The sequence below is a fragment of the Macaca fascicularis genome, chromosome 19, assembly GCF_037993035.2.
Source record: "Macaca fascicularis isolate 582-1 chromosome 19, T2T-MFA8v1.1".
Lineage (NCBI taxonomy): Eukaryota > Metazoa > Chordata > Mammalia > Primates > Cercopithecidae > Macaca > Macaca fascicularis.
In genome coordinates, this window is record NC_088393.1 from 13,055,729 (window position 1) to 13,074,822 (window position 19,094).

A 19,094-nucleotide genomic window follows, 5' to 3' on the forward strand; every position below is an offset into this window, starting at 1 on the left:
TGGACTCCTCCTACCCAGAGATCGGAAATTTAGGAGAATCCAGAAGCCTTCCTTGCAAAGGGGAAATGGGGAAAAGAACCTGAAATCGGGCTTCAATAGTTCCAAGAAGAGCACCCAAATGCCAAAATGATGAACCCGGAAGTGATAAACAGGAAGTAGTTCAGGAAGAACAATAATAAGGTTACACCCAAGCGTGGGTTTCGAAGGCGCGGAATCTTCCATACAGACCGATTTAAGGCGGCGAGGAAGGGGTCCTGGGACTATGGCTTTCCCTGAGCCAAAGCCGCGGCCTCCGGAGCTGCCGCAGAAACGGTTGAAGACGCTGGACTGCGGGCAAGGGGCGGTGCGAGCCGTACGATTTAATGGTGAGCGCCTTAGTCTTCATTCCGGGTCCTCCTCCCGCCTCCTGAGGTCGGCGGCCCAGTAACCCCCGCCTGGTGTTCCCCAGTGGATGGCAATTACTGCCTGACGTGCGGCAGTGACAAGACCCTGAAGCTATGGAACCCGCTTCGGGGGACGCTGCTGCGGACGTACAGCGGCCACGGCTACGAGGTGCTGGATGCGGCCGGGTGAGCCGGGGGCCAGGCTGGGATGGGAGCGCTGAGGCTGGGATCCGAGGTCGATGCTGATCTTCTTCCTCCTTTACTCCAGCTCCTTTGACAACAGCAGTCTCTGCTCCGGCGGCGGGGACAAGGCGGTGGTTCTGTGGGATGTGGCATCAGGACAGGTCGTGCGCAAATTCCGGGGCCATGCAGGGGTGAGTGAAAGCCTGGAGACCCTCATTCGAGCGGAGGGGACCCGTATTAGCGCACAGGTGGTGATGAAGCCACCCCCATTACACCGTAAGGATCCCTTCCCCAGATGACGATCCCCCGCTCCGCATGCCAGGCTAGGCAGTCACCAACCCCTGTCCTTGCTGTTCCCCCAAAACCTTTCACCTCCCCTTCTAACCTTTGCCCTTGCTTTAACCGACACTGGGAACCCTGCCTTTATCCCAGTCCTCCAAAGTCCAGCCTCCTCTGAGTGGCAATAACTTTCTCAGAAGGTGAACACGGTGCAGTTTAATGAAGAGGCCACAGTTATCCTGTCCGGTGAGTCTGGGACCTACGCAGGGGGGTCCAGGATGCTGCCCTTCCCCTCCAAACCTGACCTCACCATCATGCTGGCCTCACAGGCTCTATTGATTCCAGTATCCGCTGTTGGGATTGCCGCTCACGGAGGCCTGAGCCAGTGCAAACGCTGGATGAGGCCAGAGATGGCGTGTCCAGTGTGAAGGTGTCAGACCACGAGGTCCTGACAGGGTGAGTGGAGCCAGGACCTGGTCTCAGCCGAGGTGCTACTGGGAATCATAGCTGCCCCCATGCTCAGATTAAAACCTACTCTCAGCTGGGCACAGTGGCACACAGCTGTAGTCTCAGCTACTTGGGAGGCTGAGGTGGAAGGATCACTTGAGCCCAAGAGTTTGAGGGACCACTGCACTCCATGCTGGGTGAAAGTGAGACTGTCTAAAAAATAAAATAATAATCAAGCCGGGCATGGTGGCTCACACCTATAATCCCAGCACTTTTGGAGGCCGAGGAGGGCAGATCACTTGAGGTCAGGAGTTTGAGACCAGCCTGGCCAACATAGTGAAATCCCGTCTCTACTAAAAATAAAAAAATTAGCCGGGTGTGGTGATGGGAGCCTGTAATCCCAGCTACTTGGGAGGCTGAGGCAGGAGAATCACCTGAACCCGGGAGTTGGAGGTTGCAATGAGCCGAGATTGTGCCACTGCACTCCAGCCTGGGCAACAGAGTGAGACTCCGTCTCAAAAAAAAAAAAAAGATAAAATGAAACGATTTAAAAAGTTAAATAAAAATAGACCGGGTGTGGTGGCTCACGCCTGTAATCCCAGCACTTCGGGAGGCTGAGGCAGGCGGATCCTGAGGTCAGGAGATCGAGACCATTCTGGCTAACACGCTGAAACCCTGTCTCTACTAAAAATTCAAAAAATTAGCTGGGCGTAGTGGCAGGTGCCTGTAGTCCCAGCTACTTGGGATGCTGAGGCAGGAGAATGGCGTGAACCCGGGAGGCAGAGCTTGCTGTGAGCCAAGACTGCACCGCTACACTCCAGCCTGGGCATCAGAGCGAGACTTCGTCTCAAAAATAAATAAACAAAACAAATTTAAAAAAATAATCATAAGGAAATTTTTTTTTTTTTTTTTTTTTTTTTTTTTTTTTTTTTTAAGATAGAGTCTGTGTCGCCAGGCTGGAGTACAGCGACGTGATCTTGGCTCACTGCAACCTCCAGCTCCCGGGTTCAGGCAATTATCCTGCCTCAGCCTCCTGAGTAGCTGGGACTACAGGCATACGCCACCACGCCTGGCTAATTTTTGTATTTTTAGTAGAGACGGGGTTTCACCATGTTGGCCAGGAGGGTCTCCATCTCTTGACCTTGTGATCCGCCTGCCTCGGCCTCCTAAAGTGCTGGAATTACAGGCGTGAGCCACCGCGCCCGGCCGAAATAATATATTTTCTATTCATTAAGTGGAAGTGAAGAGATCATCATAAAGATCTTCACATTGAGAAGGCGGAGGAGAAGGAGGAGGAGGGGTTGGTCTTGGTGTCTCAGGGCTGATAGAGGCAGAAGAAAATCCACATATAAGTGGACTGCTTCAGTTCAAACCCTGTTGTTCATGGATCAACTGTACTTTGAAAAGTGCTCCCTCTGGTGGCTGTGGGGGTGCAGGGAGACCAGAGCAGTCTAGATGATGGTGCTGGGTAGTGGGGAAAGTGGTGGGACTGAGTACTGAGGAGGAGGAGCTGGAGAATACAGAAGGGGGAATTGGGCCAGGTGGGGTGGCTCATGTCTGTAATCCCAGCACTTTGGGAGGCTAAGGTGGGCGGATCACCTGAGGTTGGGAGTTCAACACCAGCCTGACCAACATGGAGAAACCCTGTCTCTACTAAAAATACAAAATTAGCAGGGCATGGTGGTGCATGCCTGTAATCCCCTCTACTCAGGAGGCTGAGGCAGGAGAATCGTTTGAACCTGGGAGGCAGAGGTTGCAGTGAGCCGAGATCAGGCCATTGCACTCCAGCCTGGGCAACAAGAGCAAAACTCTCTCAAAAAAAAAAAAAAAAAGAAAGAAAAGGGAGAATCGGAAGGTCGCCAAGGGTTTGGAAAAGGGGTGTGGGTCTTGGAAACGATGCAGTAAGACCTGACTGGCCCTGGGCCTGAGTCTCAAGGCCAGAGCTTCAGAATTCCACTCCTGTGCACTGGAAGAGCAGGCCCAGCGGGCTGGGAAGGCACAGGGCTGCCTGGAGCCATGGAGCCTAGGCAAGGCTCCCGCTGGATCTACCCTCTCCCGCAGCTCCGTGGATGGCCGCATGAGACGCTATGACCTGAGGATGGGCCAGCTCTTCTCAGACTACGTGGGCAGTGAGTGTGGCCGGAGATGTGAGACAGGCAGGGAAGATGGGGGGCCAGCCAGGGGCACCCCAGCCTCACTCACCTATCCGTCCCTCCTCCAAGGCCCCATCACCTGCACCTGCTTCAGCCGGGATGGGCAGTGCACCCTGGTGTCCAGTCTGGACTCCACATTGCGGCTCCTGGACAAAGACACAGGGGAGCTGCTGGGCGAGTGAGTCCTTGTGGTGGTGGGGATCTCTTCCCTCCTCTCCCACCTCTGGAGAGGACCAAGCCCCCCGATCCTGTCCACCCTTAGGTACAAGGGCCATAAGAACCAGGAGTACAAGCTGGACTGCTGCCTAAGCGAGCGTGACACACATGTGGTCAGCTGCTCTGAGGACGGGAAGGTGTTCTTCTGGGACCTGGTGGAGGTGAGGTGACCCCAGCCTTATTTCATACCTGAAGGCTAGGATCTTCTTTTTTCTTTTTTGAGACAAGTCTTGCTCTGTCGCCCAGGCTAGAGTGCGGTGGCCCGATCTTGGCTCACTATAAACTCCGCCTCCCAAATTCAAGCGATTCTTCTGCCTCAGCCTCTGAGTAGTTGGGATTGTAGGTGCATGCCACTATGCCCAGCTAATTTGTGTATTTTTAGTAGAGACAGGGTTTCACCATGTTGGTCAGGCTGGTCTTGAACTCCTGACCTCATGATCTGCCCACCTCAGCCTTCCAAAGTGCTGGGATTACAGGCCTGAGCCACCACGCCTGGCCCTTTTTCCTTTTTTTGAGATGGAGTCTCATGCTGTTGCCCAGGCTGGAATGTGGTGGCGCCATCTCAGCTTACTGCAACCTCTGCCCCCCAGGGTTCAGGTGATTCTCATGTCTCAGCCTCCCGAGTAGCTGGGATTACAGGCCCCCACCACCACACCTGGCTAATTTTTGTATTTTTAGTACAGACAGGGTTTCACCATGTTGGCCAGGCTGGTCTCAAACTCCTGACCTCAAGTGATCCACCCGCCTCGGCCTCCCAGAGTGCTGAGATTACAGGCCTGAGCCACCGTGCCCAGCTTGGGCTAGATGAGAAGGTGAGGCAGGAAGGGCATTCCAGGCAAAGGGAACAGCATATGTTGTATAGAGGTGTGGCCAGCGCATGCGTCAGTCAGGAAACAAAGGCTTCAGGGTGGCGGCAGCTGCGGCAAGATCCAGGTTAGGCTGGGCCACAGATGCCAGGCCAAGCAACTGGCACTGACCCCTGGGCAAGGGGGAGCTGACGGCCATGTCTAACCCTGGGTGAGACAGGGCTGTAGTCATTCAAGAAACTGGAGCTACATCTGAGCATCCCTGTGCATGTTTTCAAGCCCTGAGCCCTGTCCTTGACATGTCCCAGCCTGGTGGGGAGTTAGGCCAGAAATAGACCATCCTGGTGTAGTGGGGTCAGAACTGGGGGAATCTTGGCCAAGGAGACATCAGCGCTGGGCTTGGCCAGGGGAACTAAGGCCCGTAAGAGGATGGAGGGAACCGGAGGCCCCTGGACTTGGCAGACAAGCTGTTGCTTTAGGAACTAAGATAGCAAGAATGTTCCACCTATTTCTTGTGGGCCCAGTAGAACAGAAGTTGCACTGGAGGGCAGACACATCAAGGGACATTTTCAAGGTGGAAAGAGGAACCATGGCTTGCTTGAGGAACTGTTTGCATTGGTGGTGACCAGGGGAAGTGGGGATCATGGGTGCTGCCAAGTGGACAGGATGGAGCCCAGCTTGTGGCAGGGAACACGCAAGCTGCGAGCAAGGCATGCTCCAAGCATGGTAGTGGCAGAAAATCAGCGGTCTCTGGACACAGTGTAGAAGCAGAGCCAAGAGGAATGACTGATAGAGGAACGTGTGGTACAAGAAAAAGACTCCCGGCCAGGAGCAGTGACTCATACCTGTCATCCCAGCACTTTGGGAGGCCGAGGGGGGTGGATCCATGAGGTCAGGAGATAAAGATCATCCTGGCCAACATGGTGAAACCCCGTCTGTACTAAAAATACAAAAATTAGCTGGGCATGGTTGTGTGTGCCTGTAATCCCAGCTACTCAGGAGGCTGAGGCAGGAGAACCCCTTGAACCAGGGAGTTGGAGGTTGCAGTGAGCCGAGATTGCACCACTGCACTCCAGCCTGTCAACAGAGCGAGACTGTCTCAAAAAAAAAAAAGAAAAAGGCTCCCAAAGCCAGGCGCGGTGGCTCACACCTGTAATCCCAGCACTTTGGGAGGCCAAGGCAGGAGGATCACTTGAGGCCAGGAGTTCCAGACCAGCCTGGTCAACATGGTAAGACCCCATCTCTGTTATTTTAAAAAATGAAAAGTCAATAAAAGAGGCTCCCAAGACATGCAGCCTGAACACCTGGTAGGACAGAGCTACTGTGGGTCTCAGTCTGGGGTAGGTTCATTTTGCAGTGTCCAGGAGGCAATTAGAGGCAGGTGACTGAAGGTCAGGTGAGAGGTGACTGAGAGCTTCAGGCAGGACTGAGATGGGGGGTGCCCAGGGACCTCAGGAACGAGGGGACAGCCCAGCCACAAATAACCACTCCCTACCCCTCGCTCCACAGGGTGCCCTGGCTCTGGCCCTGCCTGTGGGTCATGGCGTGGTGCAGTCGTTGGCCTACCACCCCACAGAGCCCTGCCTGCTGACCGCCATGGGGGGCAGCGTCCAGTGCTGGCGGGAAGAGACCTATGAGGCAGAGGATGGAGCAGGCTGAAGCCAGGGGACCCACCAACAGGACCAAGGACCGAGACACAGATGCGGAAGGACTGCAGAGACCATTTTATTCTAGAGACGTGGCTGACCAAAAAGTAGGGGAGGGGCTGGGTCTGCAAATTAATAAATAGAGGAGGGGGTAAGACCTTGGGACAGCAGCTGCTCAGTCCTCGTTCTTCTCATGCATGAAGGCATCTATCTTCTGGGCAAAGGTTTCAGCCACGAGCAGGGGGAAGACCAGGGAAGCGTCGGCATAGACCTGGGTAGGGGGGAACCTGGGTAAGCCATGGGTCCCACGCCCAAGGTCCCAAAGACCCTGTGCCCCACCCAGTCAGCCCTTACCTTGACGGGCTGTGCATCTACCCGGATCTTGCCCCAGGAGACAGCCTCGTCTGGTCGGGCACCCGAGTCGGAGCCATCAAACTCCTGGGCTGTGTTGATGTAGACAGCATAGTCGGCCCCGTTCCGCTGTGGGGAGAGGAGGGGCACGGTGGGCCCAGCCAGCCAGTCACAGGAGACAGACACAGAGGGAGGACACCATAGCCAAACAGGCTGAGAGGTGTGTCCCAGATGAAGGAAGCCCTTTGCAGGCCCTCGCTCCCAGACAGGGCCCATGTCAATGTCTGGGGTCACTAGAGCTGCCGGGCAACAACAGCCCGTGTTTCCCCAGACCCAGCAGCCAGGTGTCAACAACCTGCCCCATCGGCAAGGCAGGAGCTGCCAGCAACTGTATCCTCAGAAGCCCTCCAAATCCAACCACCTCCTGCCTCCATGGTGCCCATCCTGATCCCTGCATGGTCACCACCGTCCTGGACTGGAGTTCTCACTCACCTGCCACCATCTGTTCACCACATGGCCACCAGGGGGAGCATGGGAACCCGAGTCAAGTCCTCTCCCACCTCCCTCAGGGCAAAGACCAAAGCCGCGCCTCAGCCCACAGGGCCCAGCAGACTGCCTGTGGCACCTCGCTGCATCACCTCCTGGCCCTCACCACTCCACTTCCCCTCACCAGGTTCCCAGCTGTTCCTGGATTACTTCAGGCACCCCAGAGCCTTTGCACTGGCTGTTGCCTCTCCTGAGAACTTTGCAATCCAGAAGCTCAATCCTACCACAGCAGCTGCAACTCCTGGCACGGGAGACAACCACATGGCTCCTGGGAGATGCCTCCCCAAACCCCTGCTCCCAGCTCATACTTCCAGAAGCCTCCTTCCAAAACCCCTTGTTAGACAGAACCCCTTTCTCTTATCCCATCATCTAGTATTCTCCATAGCAATGACTGCCCCGACATGGATGTCACTTGTTTGCTATCTCCCCTACTAGAACATCAGTCCCAGGGGAGCAGGGATCCTGGTTTGTCTAGTTCATGCTGTCTCCTCAGCGCATGGCATAGGCCTAGCACACAGCACGTCTGCACAGTGGGCCGAAGCACCACCCCCACTCACCATGAGGTTGGCATTGGCGATGTGGTGCTTGACCACGCCCCCGCCCAGAATGATCATCCCAGTGCCCTTGGCAAAGATGGCCTGCGTGTTGATGAGCCTCAGGTCTGGGGAAAGAGGGTCTGAGTCAGGCCTTGGACTCAGCCGGCCCTCCTTCCCATCTCCTCTGTGGCCCCAGCGCCTCACCCTCAACGATGTCCAGGACCAGGCCCGGGTTCTTGTAGGAATGGAAGAAGATCATGTCGCCCAGCGAGCCGTCTGTAAGTGCGGGACTAAACACAGGGATGTGGTTCTGCAGAGAACATAACAGGACAGTGGCTGGAGCTCAGAGCCTCGTCCCCATGCCGGCTGCATCACTCTCTGACTGTGGGCGGGGTGCCTAATTTATCTAGGACTGTTTCCTCAATTATAAAATAAGCGTAACAGTAACACCTCTCACAGATGAGGCCTATATGAGAAAACCCACAGAAAATACTTAGGATAGTGCCCGGCACGTAAAGAACCAGCCTATTCTTAGCTTGCTGAGCTGTTTCTTTCTCTTTTTTTTTTTCTGAGATGGAGTTTCACTTGTTGCCCTGGTTGAAGTGCAATAGCACAATCTTGACTCACCGCAACCTCTGCCTCCTGGGTTCCAGTGATTCCCCTGCTTCAGCCTCCGGAGTAGCTAGGATTACAGGCATGTGCCACCACACTCAGCTAATTTTGCTTTTTTTTTTTTTTTTTAGTAGAGATGGGGTTTCACCATGTTGGCCGGGCTGGTCTTGAACTCCTGACTTCAGATGATCCACCACTTTGGCCTCCCAAAGTACTGGGATTACAAGCATGAGCCACTGTGCCCGACCCTCTATCTCTTTTCTAAAGAGCCAGCTTGTGGCCGGGCGCGATGGCTTGCACCTATAATCCCAGCACTTTGGGAGGCCGAGGCGGGTGGATCGCCTGAGGTTGAGAGCTCGAGACCAGCCTGACCAACATGGAGAAACCCCGTCTCTACAAAAAATGCAAAATTAGCCAGGCATGGTGGCACATGCCTGTAATCCCAGCTACTTGGGAACTTGGGAGGTTGAAGCAAGAGAAATGCTTGAACCCAGGAGGTAGAGGTTGCTGTGAGCCAAGATCGCACCATTGAACTCCAGCCTGGCCAACAAGAGTGAAACTCTGTTTAAAAAAAAAAAAAAAAAAGAGCCAGCTTGTACAACATGGTGAGTCCCCATCTCTACAAAAAAAATTGGCCAGGCATGGTGGCAAGCACCTGTAGTCCCAGCTACTCAGCAGGCTGAGGCAGGAGAATCGATTGAGCCCAGAAGTTCAAGACAGCAGTGAGTCATTATTGTGCCATTGCACTCCTGCCTGGGCAACAGAGTGAGACCCTGTCTCGTAAAAAAGAAAGAATAGGTAGGCTGGGTGTGGTGGCTCACATCTGTAATCCCAGTACTTTGGGAGGCCAAGGCGGGCGGATCACTTGAGGTCAGGAGTTCAACACCAGCCTGGCCAACATGGTGAACCCCCATCTGTACAAAAATACAAAAATTAGCTGGGCATGATGGTGGGCGCATGTAATCCCAGCTACTCAGTAGGCTGAGGCGGGAGAATCACTTTAACTTGGGAGGCGGAGGTTGCAGTGAGCTGAAATCATACCATTGCACTCCAGCCTGGGTGACAGAGTAAGACTCTGTCTCAAAAAAAAAAAAAAAAAAAAAGAGGGCTGGGCACAGTGGCTCACGCCTTTAATCCCAGCACTTTGGGAGGCTTGCAGAGAGCCAAGATCGCCACTGCACTCCAGCCTGGGCAACACAGCGAGACTCCGTCTCAAAAAAAAAAAAAAAAGGGTAGGCAGCCTTTTTCTTTTTTTCCAGATTCTGATTATCTAATTAAAGGGAGTGGCTATCTCTTATTTTATAGCCTCTGGGAGTGTGGGACCCAGAGCCAGGCCCCAGGGGAGTCGCTAAGTGCTGCCCCTACTGTTCCAGAGATAGTCTGGGAGGAACATAAGGATGCTGAGGCCCCACTAGTTATCTGTGTGACTAGGGACAAAATTACCTAGCCTGGCCAGGCACAGTGGCTCATGCCTCTAATCCCAGCACTTTGGGAGGCCAAGGTGGGAGGATTGCCTGAGGCCAGGAGTTCAAGACCAGCCTGGGCAACATACGGAGCCCCCCCGCCCCATCTCTACAAAACAATTTTAAAATTAGCTGGTCGGCCGGGCGCGGTGGCTCAAGCCTGTAATCCCAGCACTTTGGGAGGCCGAGACGGGCGGATCACGAGGTCAGGAGATCGAGACCATCCTGGCCGACACGGTGAAACCCCGTCTCTACTAAAAAAATACAGAAAACTAGCCGGGCGAGGTGGCGGGCGCCTGTAGTCCGAGCTACTCGGGAGGCTGAGGCAGGAGAATGGCGTGAACCCGGGAGGCGGAGCTTGCAGTGAGCTGAGATCCGGCCACTGCACTCCAGCCTGGGCGGCAGAGCGAGACTCCGTCTCAAAAAAAAAAAAAAAAAAAAAAAATTAGCTGGTCATGGTGGCATGTGCCTGTGGTCCCAGCTACTCGAGAGGCTGAGGTGGGAGGACTGCTTGGCCCCAGGAGGTTGAGGCTGCAGTGAGCTGTGATCACATCACTGCACTCCAGCCTAGGTGACAGAGCCAGATCCTGTCTCAAAAAAAAAAAAAAAAAAATTTACCATGCCTATCTGTGTTTGAGTCTCCTCATCTAAGCGTGAGGATGCTGAGAATAACAGTGGTGAATCCCCAGGTGGCTGGAAAGATGAAGTAACACATGTCAAAGTCTGGCTACTTTGCCCCCGCTTAGGTCCTCACCTTCTGGGCCCAGTAATACACGGACTCTGGGTTGTTGATCTCCTTGCCCAGCCGGGCGATCATCTTAGAAGGCGTCCACTTTACACCCTAGGAGAGGAGGTGAGCTTCAGGCCATGCCTCCCCTGACTCCCACTGGACTGGCCCCTCCAGGTTGCCCCAGCCCCACCTCTGTGTTCTGCTCCAGCACCATCTGGTCCAGAATGGGCATCAGCCAGTCCTCAAACTTGCAGTAATTGTCATTGGGCACCAGCAGGTTTCCGATCCTGAGGACGGGAAGCATGTGGGCATCAGGCCCCAGGACCCTTGGTCCAGCTCCCCTGCCCAGCACCACTCAGGGTTCTCACCTATTGATTCCGTTCTCCCGGAGCTCCTTCCCCCTGAGGCTAAACTCGCCCAAGTATGTGGGCGCCAGGCACTTGATGAGGTCCTCCTCCACGCCGCCAGCTGTGGTCACCAATACATCCACCTGCAGCCACAGGGCAGTGAAGTTGGCCCAAGAAGGAAGCCCCGGCCCTCATTCTGGGCAGGACTTCTAACCTCATCCTTGTCCAGTGACTCCTACGAGGGAGCTCTGCTACAAAACAAAACTCGATTCTGTTCCTCTGCTTGTAACAGACTCCTATCTCCCCATCTCACTTAAACGATCAATAACTGCATCGCCCATTGACCCAGAGGCCAAGGCCACGGCCCCACCAGGTCCCCACCATGTTGTGCTGCACAAGGTAGCGAATGGTCTCACGGATGCCTGAACTGATGAGGTTGGATGTATATCCCAGGAAAATGGTGCAGCCGGTAAGTGGGCGGCGGCTCTGGGTCAGGTCTGCATGCTGGTCTTCATCCTGTGACAGTGGTTCCAGCTTCTTCTCGATCTGAGAGTAAGAGCCAGGTCGAGTTAAGCACTGGCGTTAAATCCCAGACCCAGGACTCCAGGTGGGGTCCAGAAACAGATTTCACCCCAGGCCCTGCACAGTCAGGGATACAGGACCAGTTCTACAGGAGACCAAGGTACATCTCCTGTGCAAACTCTGCCCCTTCCCAGACCAGATCTCAGGACACGTGTTAAGGATTTGCCCCCACCCATTTTTTTTAGACAGAGTTTCACTCTTGTTGCCCAGGCTAGAGTGCAATGGCGCAATTTTGGCTCACCGCAACCTCCGTCTCTCAGGTTCAAGCAATTCTCCTGCCTCAGCCTCCCAAGTAGCTGAGATTACAGGTATGTCTTTTTAGTAGAGACGGGGTTTCTCCATGTTGGTCAGGCTGGTCTCGAACTCTCGACCTCAGGTGATCCGCCCGCCTCAGCCTCCCCAAATGCTGAGATTACAGGCGTGAGCCACCGTGCCCGGCCTTTTTTTTTTTTTTTTTTTGAGACAGAGTATGGCTCTGTCACCAGACTGGATTGCAGTGGCGCGATCTCGCTGCAACCTTCCGGGTTGAAGCGATTCTCCTGCCTCAGCCTCCGGAGTAGCTGGGACTACAGGCGCGCATCACCATGCCCGGCTAATTTTTTGAATTTTAGTAGAGACAGGGTTTCACCATGTTGGCCAGGCTGGTCTCGAACTCCTGATCTAGTGATCCACCCGCCTCGGCTTCCCAAAATGCTGGGATTACAGGCATAAGCCACCGCGCCCAGCCAGCCCCCACGTTTTTAGGAATCAGAGAGCATCTCCTTTCAGATCCGGTCCCTTCCCCGCTGGGAAAAGCAAATCTAAATTCAATCACCGCCCAGACTTAGGCTCCTCCTCCCAAATCCTCCCTTAACTTGTATAGCCTCAGGCTCCGCCCATTCCAGAAAGCTGTAAATTTACCTGGAACCCGCTCCCACACCGAGAATCAGTCCTTGCCTCCTCGGGCTACCGTACTACCCTGTAACTACTACAGTGCAAAATCCCCTTCCCAGGACAGAAACTCCCGCCCAGAATAGGTCCCGCCTTCCTCCAACTATTGGGCCGCTCAAATAAAAGACACATCCCCTCCACTGGAAGCCCTGCCCCGTACCGCACTGGTTCTGCAAGCCACGCCCCTCCGCGTCCCTAGAAGTCCCGCCCCCGTCCTCACCATGGCATTGACTTGCTGTACAGCGCGCCCGAAGTTGGTGGCCTGGAAGCCGGTGGTGCCGAAGGCTTTCAGCAGCGCGCGGTAATCCACACCGCGGTTGAAGTCGTAGCCCCGAACCTGGGTGCTTTCGGGCGGCAACGTCGAGCTGTGCTTTAGCACGGCGGCCAGCGCCGCCGCTGGCGCCTCCCGTTCCGGGGAACCTTCCATGCGCCTGTAGCCAGCTCTCGAGTCACAGCGGCCCCTAGCCGGGCTTACGGCGGCCCAGAAACGCGTTAATCCCCGACGCGCGCGTCTCGCAGGAGCACAGGAAGTAGGGAATGCGTTTTTGGAAGAAAGACCGGAAGTTGATTTTTCACGTGACCATTTTTAGGCCCTGTAAACCTGGTCGCCGCCATCTTTGCGCATGTGTTCCGTAATACGGAAGCCGCGAGGAGCCTTTAGGTCTTGTCTTTTTCTTTTTTCTTTCTTTCTTCATTTCTTTCTTTTTTTCGTTTCTTTGTTCTTTCTTTCCTTCCTTCCTTCCTTTTCTTTCCTTCCTTTCTTTCCTTTTCCCTCTCTCCCTCCCTCCCTCCCGTCCTCCTTCCTTCCTTCCTTTCTTCTTTCATTCGATACAGGGTTTCACTCTTGTCGCCCAGGCTGGAGTGCAATTGCGCAATCTCAGCTCACTGCAACCTCCACCTTCCGGGTTCAAGCGATTCTCCTTCCTCAGCCTCCCAAGTAGCTGGGACTACAGGCATACACCACCACGCGCGGCTAATTTTGTATTTTTAGTAGAGACAGGGTTTCCCTTTGTTGGTCAGACTGGTCTCGAACTTCCGACCTCAGGTGATCCGCCCGCCTCGGGCCTCCCAAAGTGCTGGGATTACAGGCGTGAGCCACCGCGCCAGGCCTTTACGCCTTTTCATGTGTTCCCGACTTCGCATGAAGATTCTTTTTTATTTGTATTATTTATTTAATTTATTTTTGAGACAGAGTTATACTCTTGTTACGCAGGCTGGAGTGCAGTGTTGCAATCTCGGCTCACGGCAAACCCTGCTCCCCTAGTTCAAGCGATTCTCCTGCCTCAGCCTCCCGAGTTGCTGGGATTATAGGCACCCACCACCACGCCTGGCTAATTTTCGTATTTTCAGTAGAGACGGCATTTCACCATGTTGACAAGGCTGGTTCTGACCTCACGTGATCCGTCCGCCTCGGCCTTCCAAAGTGCTGGGATTACAGGCGTGAGCCACTGCCCCCAGCCAAGATTTTAATGCCGCCTGCTGGAGACCCACCGCTTTGCCGGCGCTCGCCCATTCGTTTCTGTTCTGTCCCCTCGGGAGGAGACGCTGGTTTTGTTGTTGTTACCTTTTTTTTTTTTTTTTTTTTTTGAGACGGAGTCTTGCTCTGTCGCCCAGGCTGGAGTGCAGTGGCCGGATCTCAGCTCACTGCAAGCTCCGCCTCCCGGGTTCACGCCATTCTCCTGCCTCAGCCTCCCAAGTAGCTGAGACTACAGGCGCCCGCCACCTCGCCCGGCTAATTTTTTGTATTTTTTAGTAGAGACGGGGTTTCACCGTGTTAGCCAGGATGGTCTGGATCTCCTGACCTCATGATCCACCCATCTCGGCCTCCCAAAGTGCTGGGATTACAGGCTTGAGCCACCGCGCCCGGTCTGCTGTTGTTTGATAGGGTCTCACTCTGTCGCCAGGCTGGAGTGCTGTGACGCGATCTCGGCCCACTGCAACCTCCGACTCCCGAACTCAGGTCATCTTCCCACCCCAGCATCCCGACAAGCTGGGACTACAGGTGTGTACCACCGTCCCCAGGTAATTTTTTTTATGAGGATCGCTTCTTAAGCGTCACCCATGGACAGGATTTCCATCACCAGGCAGTGTTAGATATAGTTCCAGCCTTCCTCGGCCACTTTTCTCTAATGGGATAGTGAGCCCAGTTCGTGCCCTCACAAGTCTCCAAAGCCTTCACATGCTGCATAACGTTTTGTTCTTCCTTTATAGCTGCAGCTATCACCTCCACCTCCTCTGGGAAGCCTTCCCTGAACTTCCACTGGGTCAGTGGCCTCTTCTGGGACCCAGGGCTGCCTTTCCCACCAGCAAGACTGTGAGACCCTCAATGTCGTCTGCACCTCAAACGCACCCTCCTAACAGTGCATACGGTCAACAGGATTATTCACTCACTGTACAATTCATGCAGTCTATTCTCTATGGTGGACTCTGTGTTAGGCACTAAGGATTTCGTGGTGAACAAGACCAAGATGTGGACTCTTTCCTACTGGAGCTCACAATCTGATTGGGAAGATAGAAAGCTAACAACAATGGTGAGTACAATCAGCTTTTTTTTTTTTTTTTTTTTTTTGAGACGGAGTTTCACTCTTGTTGCCCAGGCTGGAGTGCAATGGCATGATCTCAACTCACTGTAACCTCTGCCTCCCGGTTTTTCAAGTGATTCTCTTGCCTCAGCCTCCCAGGTAGCTGGGATTACAGGCATGCACCATCACGCCCGGCTAATTCTTGTATTTTTAGTAGAGACAGGGTTTCACTATGTTGGTCAGGCTGGTCTCGAACTCCTGACATCAGGTGATCCACCTGCCTCGGCCTCCCAAAGTGCTAGGATTACAGGTGTGAGCCACCGCGCCCAGCGCAATCAGGATTTAAACAGGATGATTTGAGTCTTTAGGTGGAGGAGTTGGGTATTTTAGTTGGAGTGATGGGTGAAGAACGCCAAGGAGGTGAGATTTGAGCCAAAGCCAGAAGGCTGAGAAAATCTCCATATGTGAAGATGCAGGGAGGCCATTCCCTGCACGTGGGTGGACAGAACAGCAAAAGCCCTGAGGCTGGAATGAGCCTACCTTGTTGGAGGAGCCAGACATCCTCCTTGACATCCTCACTTGGATCTCAAAGTTGCCCCCTCAGTTCCCTCTCTACCTATCCCTGGTCTTTCTGCATCTCAGCAAATGGCCCCACCCTTCACTCATCCACTAGACTGAAAAATAGGGATTGGGGCTGGGCACGGTGGCTCACACCTGTAATCCCAGCACTTTGGGAGGCCAAGGCGGGCGGATCACCTGAGGTTAGGAGTTAGAGACCAGCCTGGTCAACATGGCAAAACCCCGTCTCTACTAAAAAATACAAAAATTAGCCAGGTGTGGTAGCACACACCTGTAATCCCAGCTACTCAGGAGGCTGAGGCAGGAGAATCACTTGAACCCAGGAGGTGGAGGTTGCAGCGAGTCGAGATGGTGCCCCTGCACTCTAGTCTGGGCAACAGAGCAAAACTCCATCTCAAAAATAAATAAAAATTTAAAATGAGGAGTGGAGCTTGCTGTCTCCCCTTTTTGCACACCCCACATCCATCCTTCTCAGCATGTCTACCAACCTCTACCCATAAAGTAGGTCCGAAATCCAGGTATTTTCTTTATCCTCATAGCCTACAAGGTGGCTTTGGTCTTCTTCAATCCATCTCCCACCTAACAGCTAAGATCAGAGAGCTTTTTTTTCCTTTTTTTTTTTTTTTTTTGATGCAGGGTCTCACTCTATCATCAGGGCTAGAGTGCAACAGGACAATCACACCTCACCGCAGCTTCAACCTCCTGGCCTCAAGTCATCCTCCCACTTCAGTCTCCCCAGTAGCTGGGACTACAGACACATGCCACAGCTCCTTAACCATAAATCAAACACGTCACGATTAAAACCTCCTAATGGTAGCTTCCCCCTGGGAGTAAAATCCAAGCTTTTCACAGTGGCCTTAAAGGGCACCTCTCAACCTCCCTGCTTCCACCTCCCACCATGTTGGCCCTCCCTCCCTCTCTCCTATCCAGCTACATGGACCTCTTTGCTGTTCGTGGAACCCACCAAGCTCTTTTTTGTCCAAGTAGCCATGTACTTGCTGGTCCCCCTGCCTAGAACACCCCATTTCTCAGTTCCTTCTCCTTTGGGCCTAAGTTAAAATGTCACCTCCTCTGAGAGGCCTGCCCTGACCACTCCTCCCCCCTTTACCTTGATTTTATTCTTCTTTCATATTCTCTTTCAGATGTATGCTCTTTCACTGAGTACATTTTCTGCTGTCCATCCCTGCCTGACTAGAAAGGCAGCTCCATGAGGGCAGGGTTTTGTCTTGTTTCATTGCTCATTTTGGTTTTTTGCACAGTGCTGGGCACATATTAGAATCTCAGGTGGGGCAAGGCTCAGTGGCTTATGCCTATAATTCCTTTGGAAGGCCAAGGATCGTTTGAGGTCAGGAGTTCAAGACCAGCCTGGGCAACATAGTAAGAACCATCTCTACAAAAAGTTAAAAACATAAATTAGCAGGGCATGGTGGCTCACGCCTATAATTCTAGCTAATCAGGAGGCTGAGGTGAGAGGATCACCTGAGCCCAGGAGTTTGAAGTTACAGTGAGCTATGATTGTACCATTGCACTCCAGCCTGGACAGAGCGAGAACCTGGGCTTTACAAAAAAAGGCCAGGCATGATGGCTCACACCTGTAATCCCAGCACTTTGGGAGGCCAAAGCAGGTGGATCACCTGAGGTCGGGAGTTCAAGACCAGCCTGACCAACATGGTGAAACCCCGTCTCTACTAAAACTGCTAAAAATTAGCTGAGCATGGTGGCACATGCCTGTAATCCCAGCTACTCGAAAGGCTGAGGCAGGAGAATCACTTGAACCCAGAAGGTGGAGGGTGCAGTGAGCTGAAATCGCGCCATTGTACTCTAGCCAGGGCAACGAGCGAAACACCATCTCAAAAAAAAAAAAAAAAAAAAAAATTAGCCGGGTGTGGTGGCTGGCATACGCCTGTAATCCCAGCTACTCAGGAGGCTGAGGCAGGAGAATCACTTGAGCCCGGGAGATGGAGGTTGAAAGTGAGCTGAGATCGCACCACTGCACTCCAGCCTGGGTAACAGAGCAAGACTCTCAAAAAAAAAAAAAAGAAAAAAAGGACGGACGCGGTGGCTCAAGCCTGTAATCCCAGCACTTTGGGAGGCCGAGACGGGCGGATCACGAGGCCAGGAGATCGAGACCATCCTGGCTAACACAGTGAAACCCCGTCTTTACTAAAAAAATACAAAAAACTAGCCGGGCGAGGTGGCGGGCGCCTGTAGTCCCAGCTACTCGGGAGGCTGAGGCAGAATGACGTAAACCCGGGAGGCGGAGCTTGCAGTGAGCTGAGATCCGGCCACTGTACTCCAGCCCAGGCGACAGAGTGAGACTCCGTCTCTTTTTTTTTTTTTTTTTTTTTTGAGACGGAGTCTCGCTCTGTCGCCCAGGCTGGAGTGCAGTGGCGCTATCTCGGCTCACTGCAAGCTCCGCCTCCCGGGTTTACGCCATTCTCCTGCCTCAGCCTCCCGAGTAGCTGGGACTACAGGCGCCCGCCACCTCGCCCGGCTAATTTTTTTGTATTTTTAGTAGAGACGGGGTTTCATTGTGTTAGCCGGGATGGTCTCGATCTCCTGACCTCGTGATCCGCCCGTCTCGGCCTCCCAAAGTGCTGGGATTACAGGCTTGAGCCACCGCGCCCGGCCGTAGAGACTCCGTCTCAAAAAAAAAAAAAAAAAAAAAAAAAAGAGAATGAAGGTATTGGAGATTTGGGCCTGAGCAGTGGTGAGAGCAGGAGAGGCAAGGCTGCATGTCGGAGATGGCAGAGTCTGACAAAGCAGATGTGTTGGGAACAGTTAGCAGGAGATCCAGCAGGTCAAGGGGAGGCCAGGGCCTCCTCGCTCCCCCAGCCAAGGCACACAGCCCACAGGGACCCAGGTGACACATGACACCAGGGCAGCCACAGGCCCTCCTGGGACAGGGACCCCCTCAGCCGAGGCAGCTGCTGCTGCTGCAGCTGGTGACATTTCACTCCATGAGAGTCCTGGCTTCAAAGTCTCTGCAGGGGTAGCAGAAGGAGAAAAGAGGTTTGGAGAGGACAGGCCGGATTGGGGAGGGAGCCAGAGCCGGGTGGCCGCCAGAGGACCAGGCAGCCAGAGGTGGCTTAGCCGAGGTGCGTGGGCCTCACAGGTCCAGGAGCAGCCACCCTCATCCTGCAGTCCCCAAGGAACATAGGACGAGGTGCGGGAACCCTCGGGCAGCCCTAGGCTCCCCCTAGGGGACTGAGGTTGGGCCTGCTGCCCACAGCCCTGCCCACTTTCCCCAGATGTCCAGCAAGGTGACCATCAGTGGTGACATTGGGCAGGCCTGCCAGGCAGTGGAGCAGCTCCGGATAAAGGTGGGCATCGACCGAGTGAAGGTGAGGGTCGGGGCCAGTGCAGAGTGGGAAGAGGTGGAAACACATGGGCCAGGGGACAGGTACATGCCCGTGTCTGATCTGACTGACCCAGTTGGTCTGCAGGTGTCCAAGGTGGCCGCCGATCTGCTGCAGTTCTGCACAGAGCAGGCCAAGAGCAACCCCTTCCTTGTAGGCATCCCAGCCGCCACGAACCCCTTCAAGGAGAAGAAGCCCTGGGCCATCCTATGAACCCAGGACAATGCCACCCTGTGGCCTGGGCAAACCAGGGGACCTCAATAAACATGAAGTGAATAATTCTCAGGGCATGGCTGAGCCCGGCTGAGATGGGAGACCAGAGGGACTTTGGGCTTGCAAGGGCCAGGTACACACCTGGCCCAGCCTCCCTCCCCGGCCTGACCCCAGGGTCACAGCCACAGCAGCACACACAGACCCTAGAGCC

At 54.1% G+C, this 19,094-nt stretch overlaps 3 protein-coding genes and 1 non-coding gene across 10 annotated transcripts; 3 read left to right on the forward strand and 1 right to left on the reverse strand.

Annotated features, from left to right (window-relative positions):
- Positions 1–195: 195 nt before the first annotated feature.
- Positions 196–6,283, forward strand: WDR83 (WD repeat domain 83). 5 transcript variants are annotated; one of them, XM_005588127.4, is made up of 9 exons: positions 196–365; positions 449–569; positions 652–757; positions 1,043–1,091; positions 1,175–1,301; positions 3,354–3,421; positions 3,515–3,623; positions 3,708–3,822; positions 5,977–6,283. In XM_005588127.4, the coding sequence occupies exons 1-9, from the start codon at positions 263–265 to the stop codon at positions 6,124–6,126; spliced, it is 948 nt and encodes a 315-aa protein (XP_005588184.1). In that variant the 5' UTR covers positions 196–262; the 3' UTR covers positions 6,127–6,283. The 5 variants fall into 5 exon arrangements, with proteins under 5 accessions (XP_005588184.1, XP_073882146.1, XP_073882144.1 ...); XM_074026045.1 differs by lacking the exons at positions 1,043–1,091; positions 1,175–1,301; XM_074026043.1 differs by lacking the exons at positions 1,043–1,091; positions 1,175–1,301 and having other exon boundaries at positions 449–552.
- Positions 6,177–12,751, reverse strand: DHPS (deoxyhypusine synthase). 3 transcript variants are annotated; one of them, XM_005588124.4, is made up of 9 exons: positions 12,431–12,751; positions 11,080–11,244; positions 10,720–10,841; positions 10,542–10,638; positions 10,376–10,462; positions 7,751–7,856; positions 7,568–7,671; positions 6,468–6,593; positions 6,177–6,384 (listed from the first exon to the last, which is right to left on the reverse strand). In XM_005588124.4, exons 1-9 carry the CDS (start codon positions 12,635–12,637, stop codon positions 6,289–6,291), a joined length of 1,110 nt encoding a protein of 369 aa, XP_005588181.3. In that variant the 5' UTR covers positions 12,638–12,751; the 3' UTR covers positions 6,177–6,288. The 3 variants fall into 3 exon arrangements, with proteins under 3 accessions (XP_005588181.3, XP_045235828.1, XP_073882143.1); XM_045379893.2 differs by lacking the exon at positions 12,431–12,751 and adding an exon at positions 12,181–12,269; XM_074026042.1 differs by lacking the exons at positions 10,376–10,462; positions 10,542–10,638; positions 10,720–10,841; positions 11,080–11,244.
- On the forward strand, positions 6,781–8,002 carry LOC101866327 (uncharacterized). The gene has a single exon (XR_006694377.3). It is a non-coding gene; the product is annotated as an uncharacterized protein (transcript).
- Positions 12,412–18,951, forward strand: GNG14 (G protein subunit gamma 14). Its single transcript, XM_065535622.1, has 4 exons — positions 12,412–12,871; positions 14,115–14,212; positions 14,422–14,741; positions 18,563–18,951. The coding sequence occupies exons 3-4, from the start codon at positions 14,628–14,630 to the stop codon at positions 18,881–18,883; spliced, it is 435 nt and encodes a 144-aa protein (XP_065391694.1). The 5' UTR covers positions 12,412–12,871; positions 14,115–14,212; positions 14,422–14,627; the 3' UTR covers positions 18,884–18,951.
- The last annotated feature ends 143 nt before the right edge of the window (positions 18,952–19,094 follow it).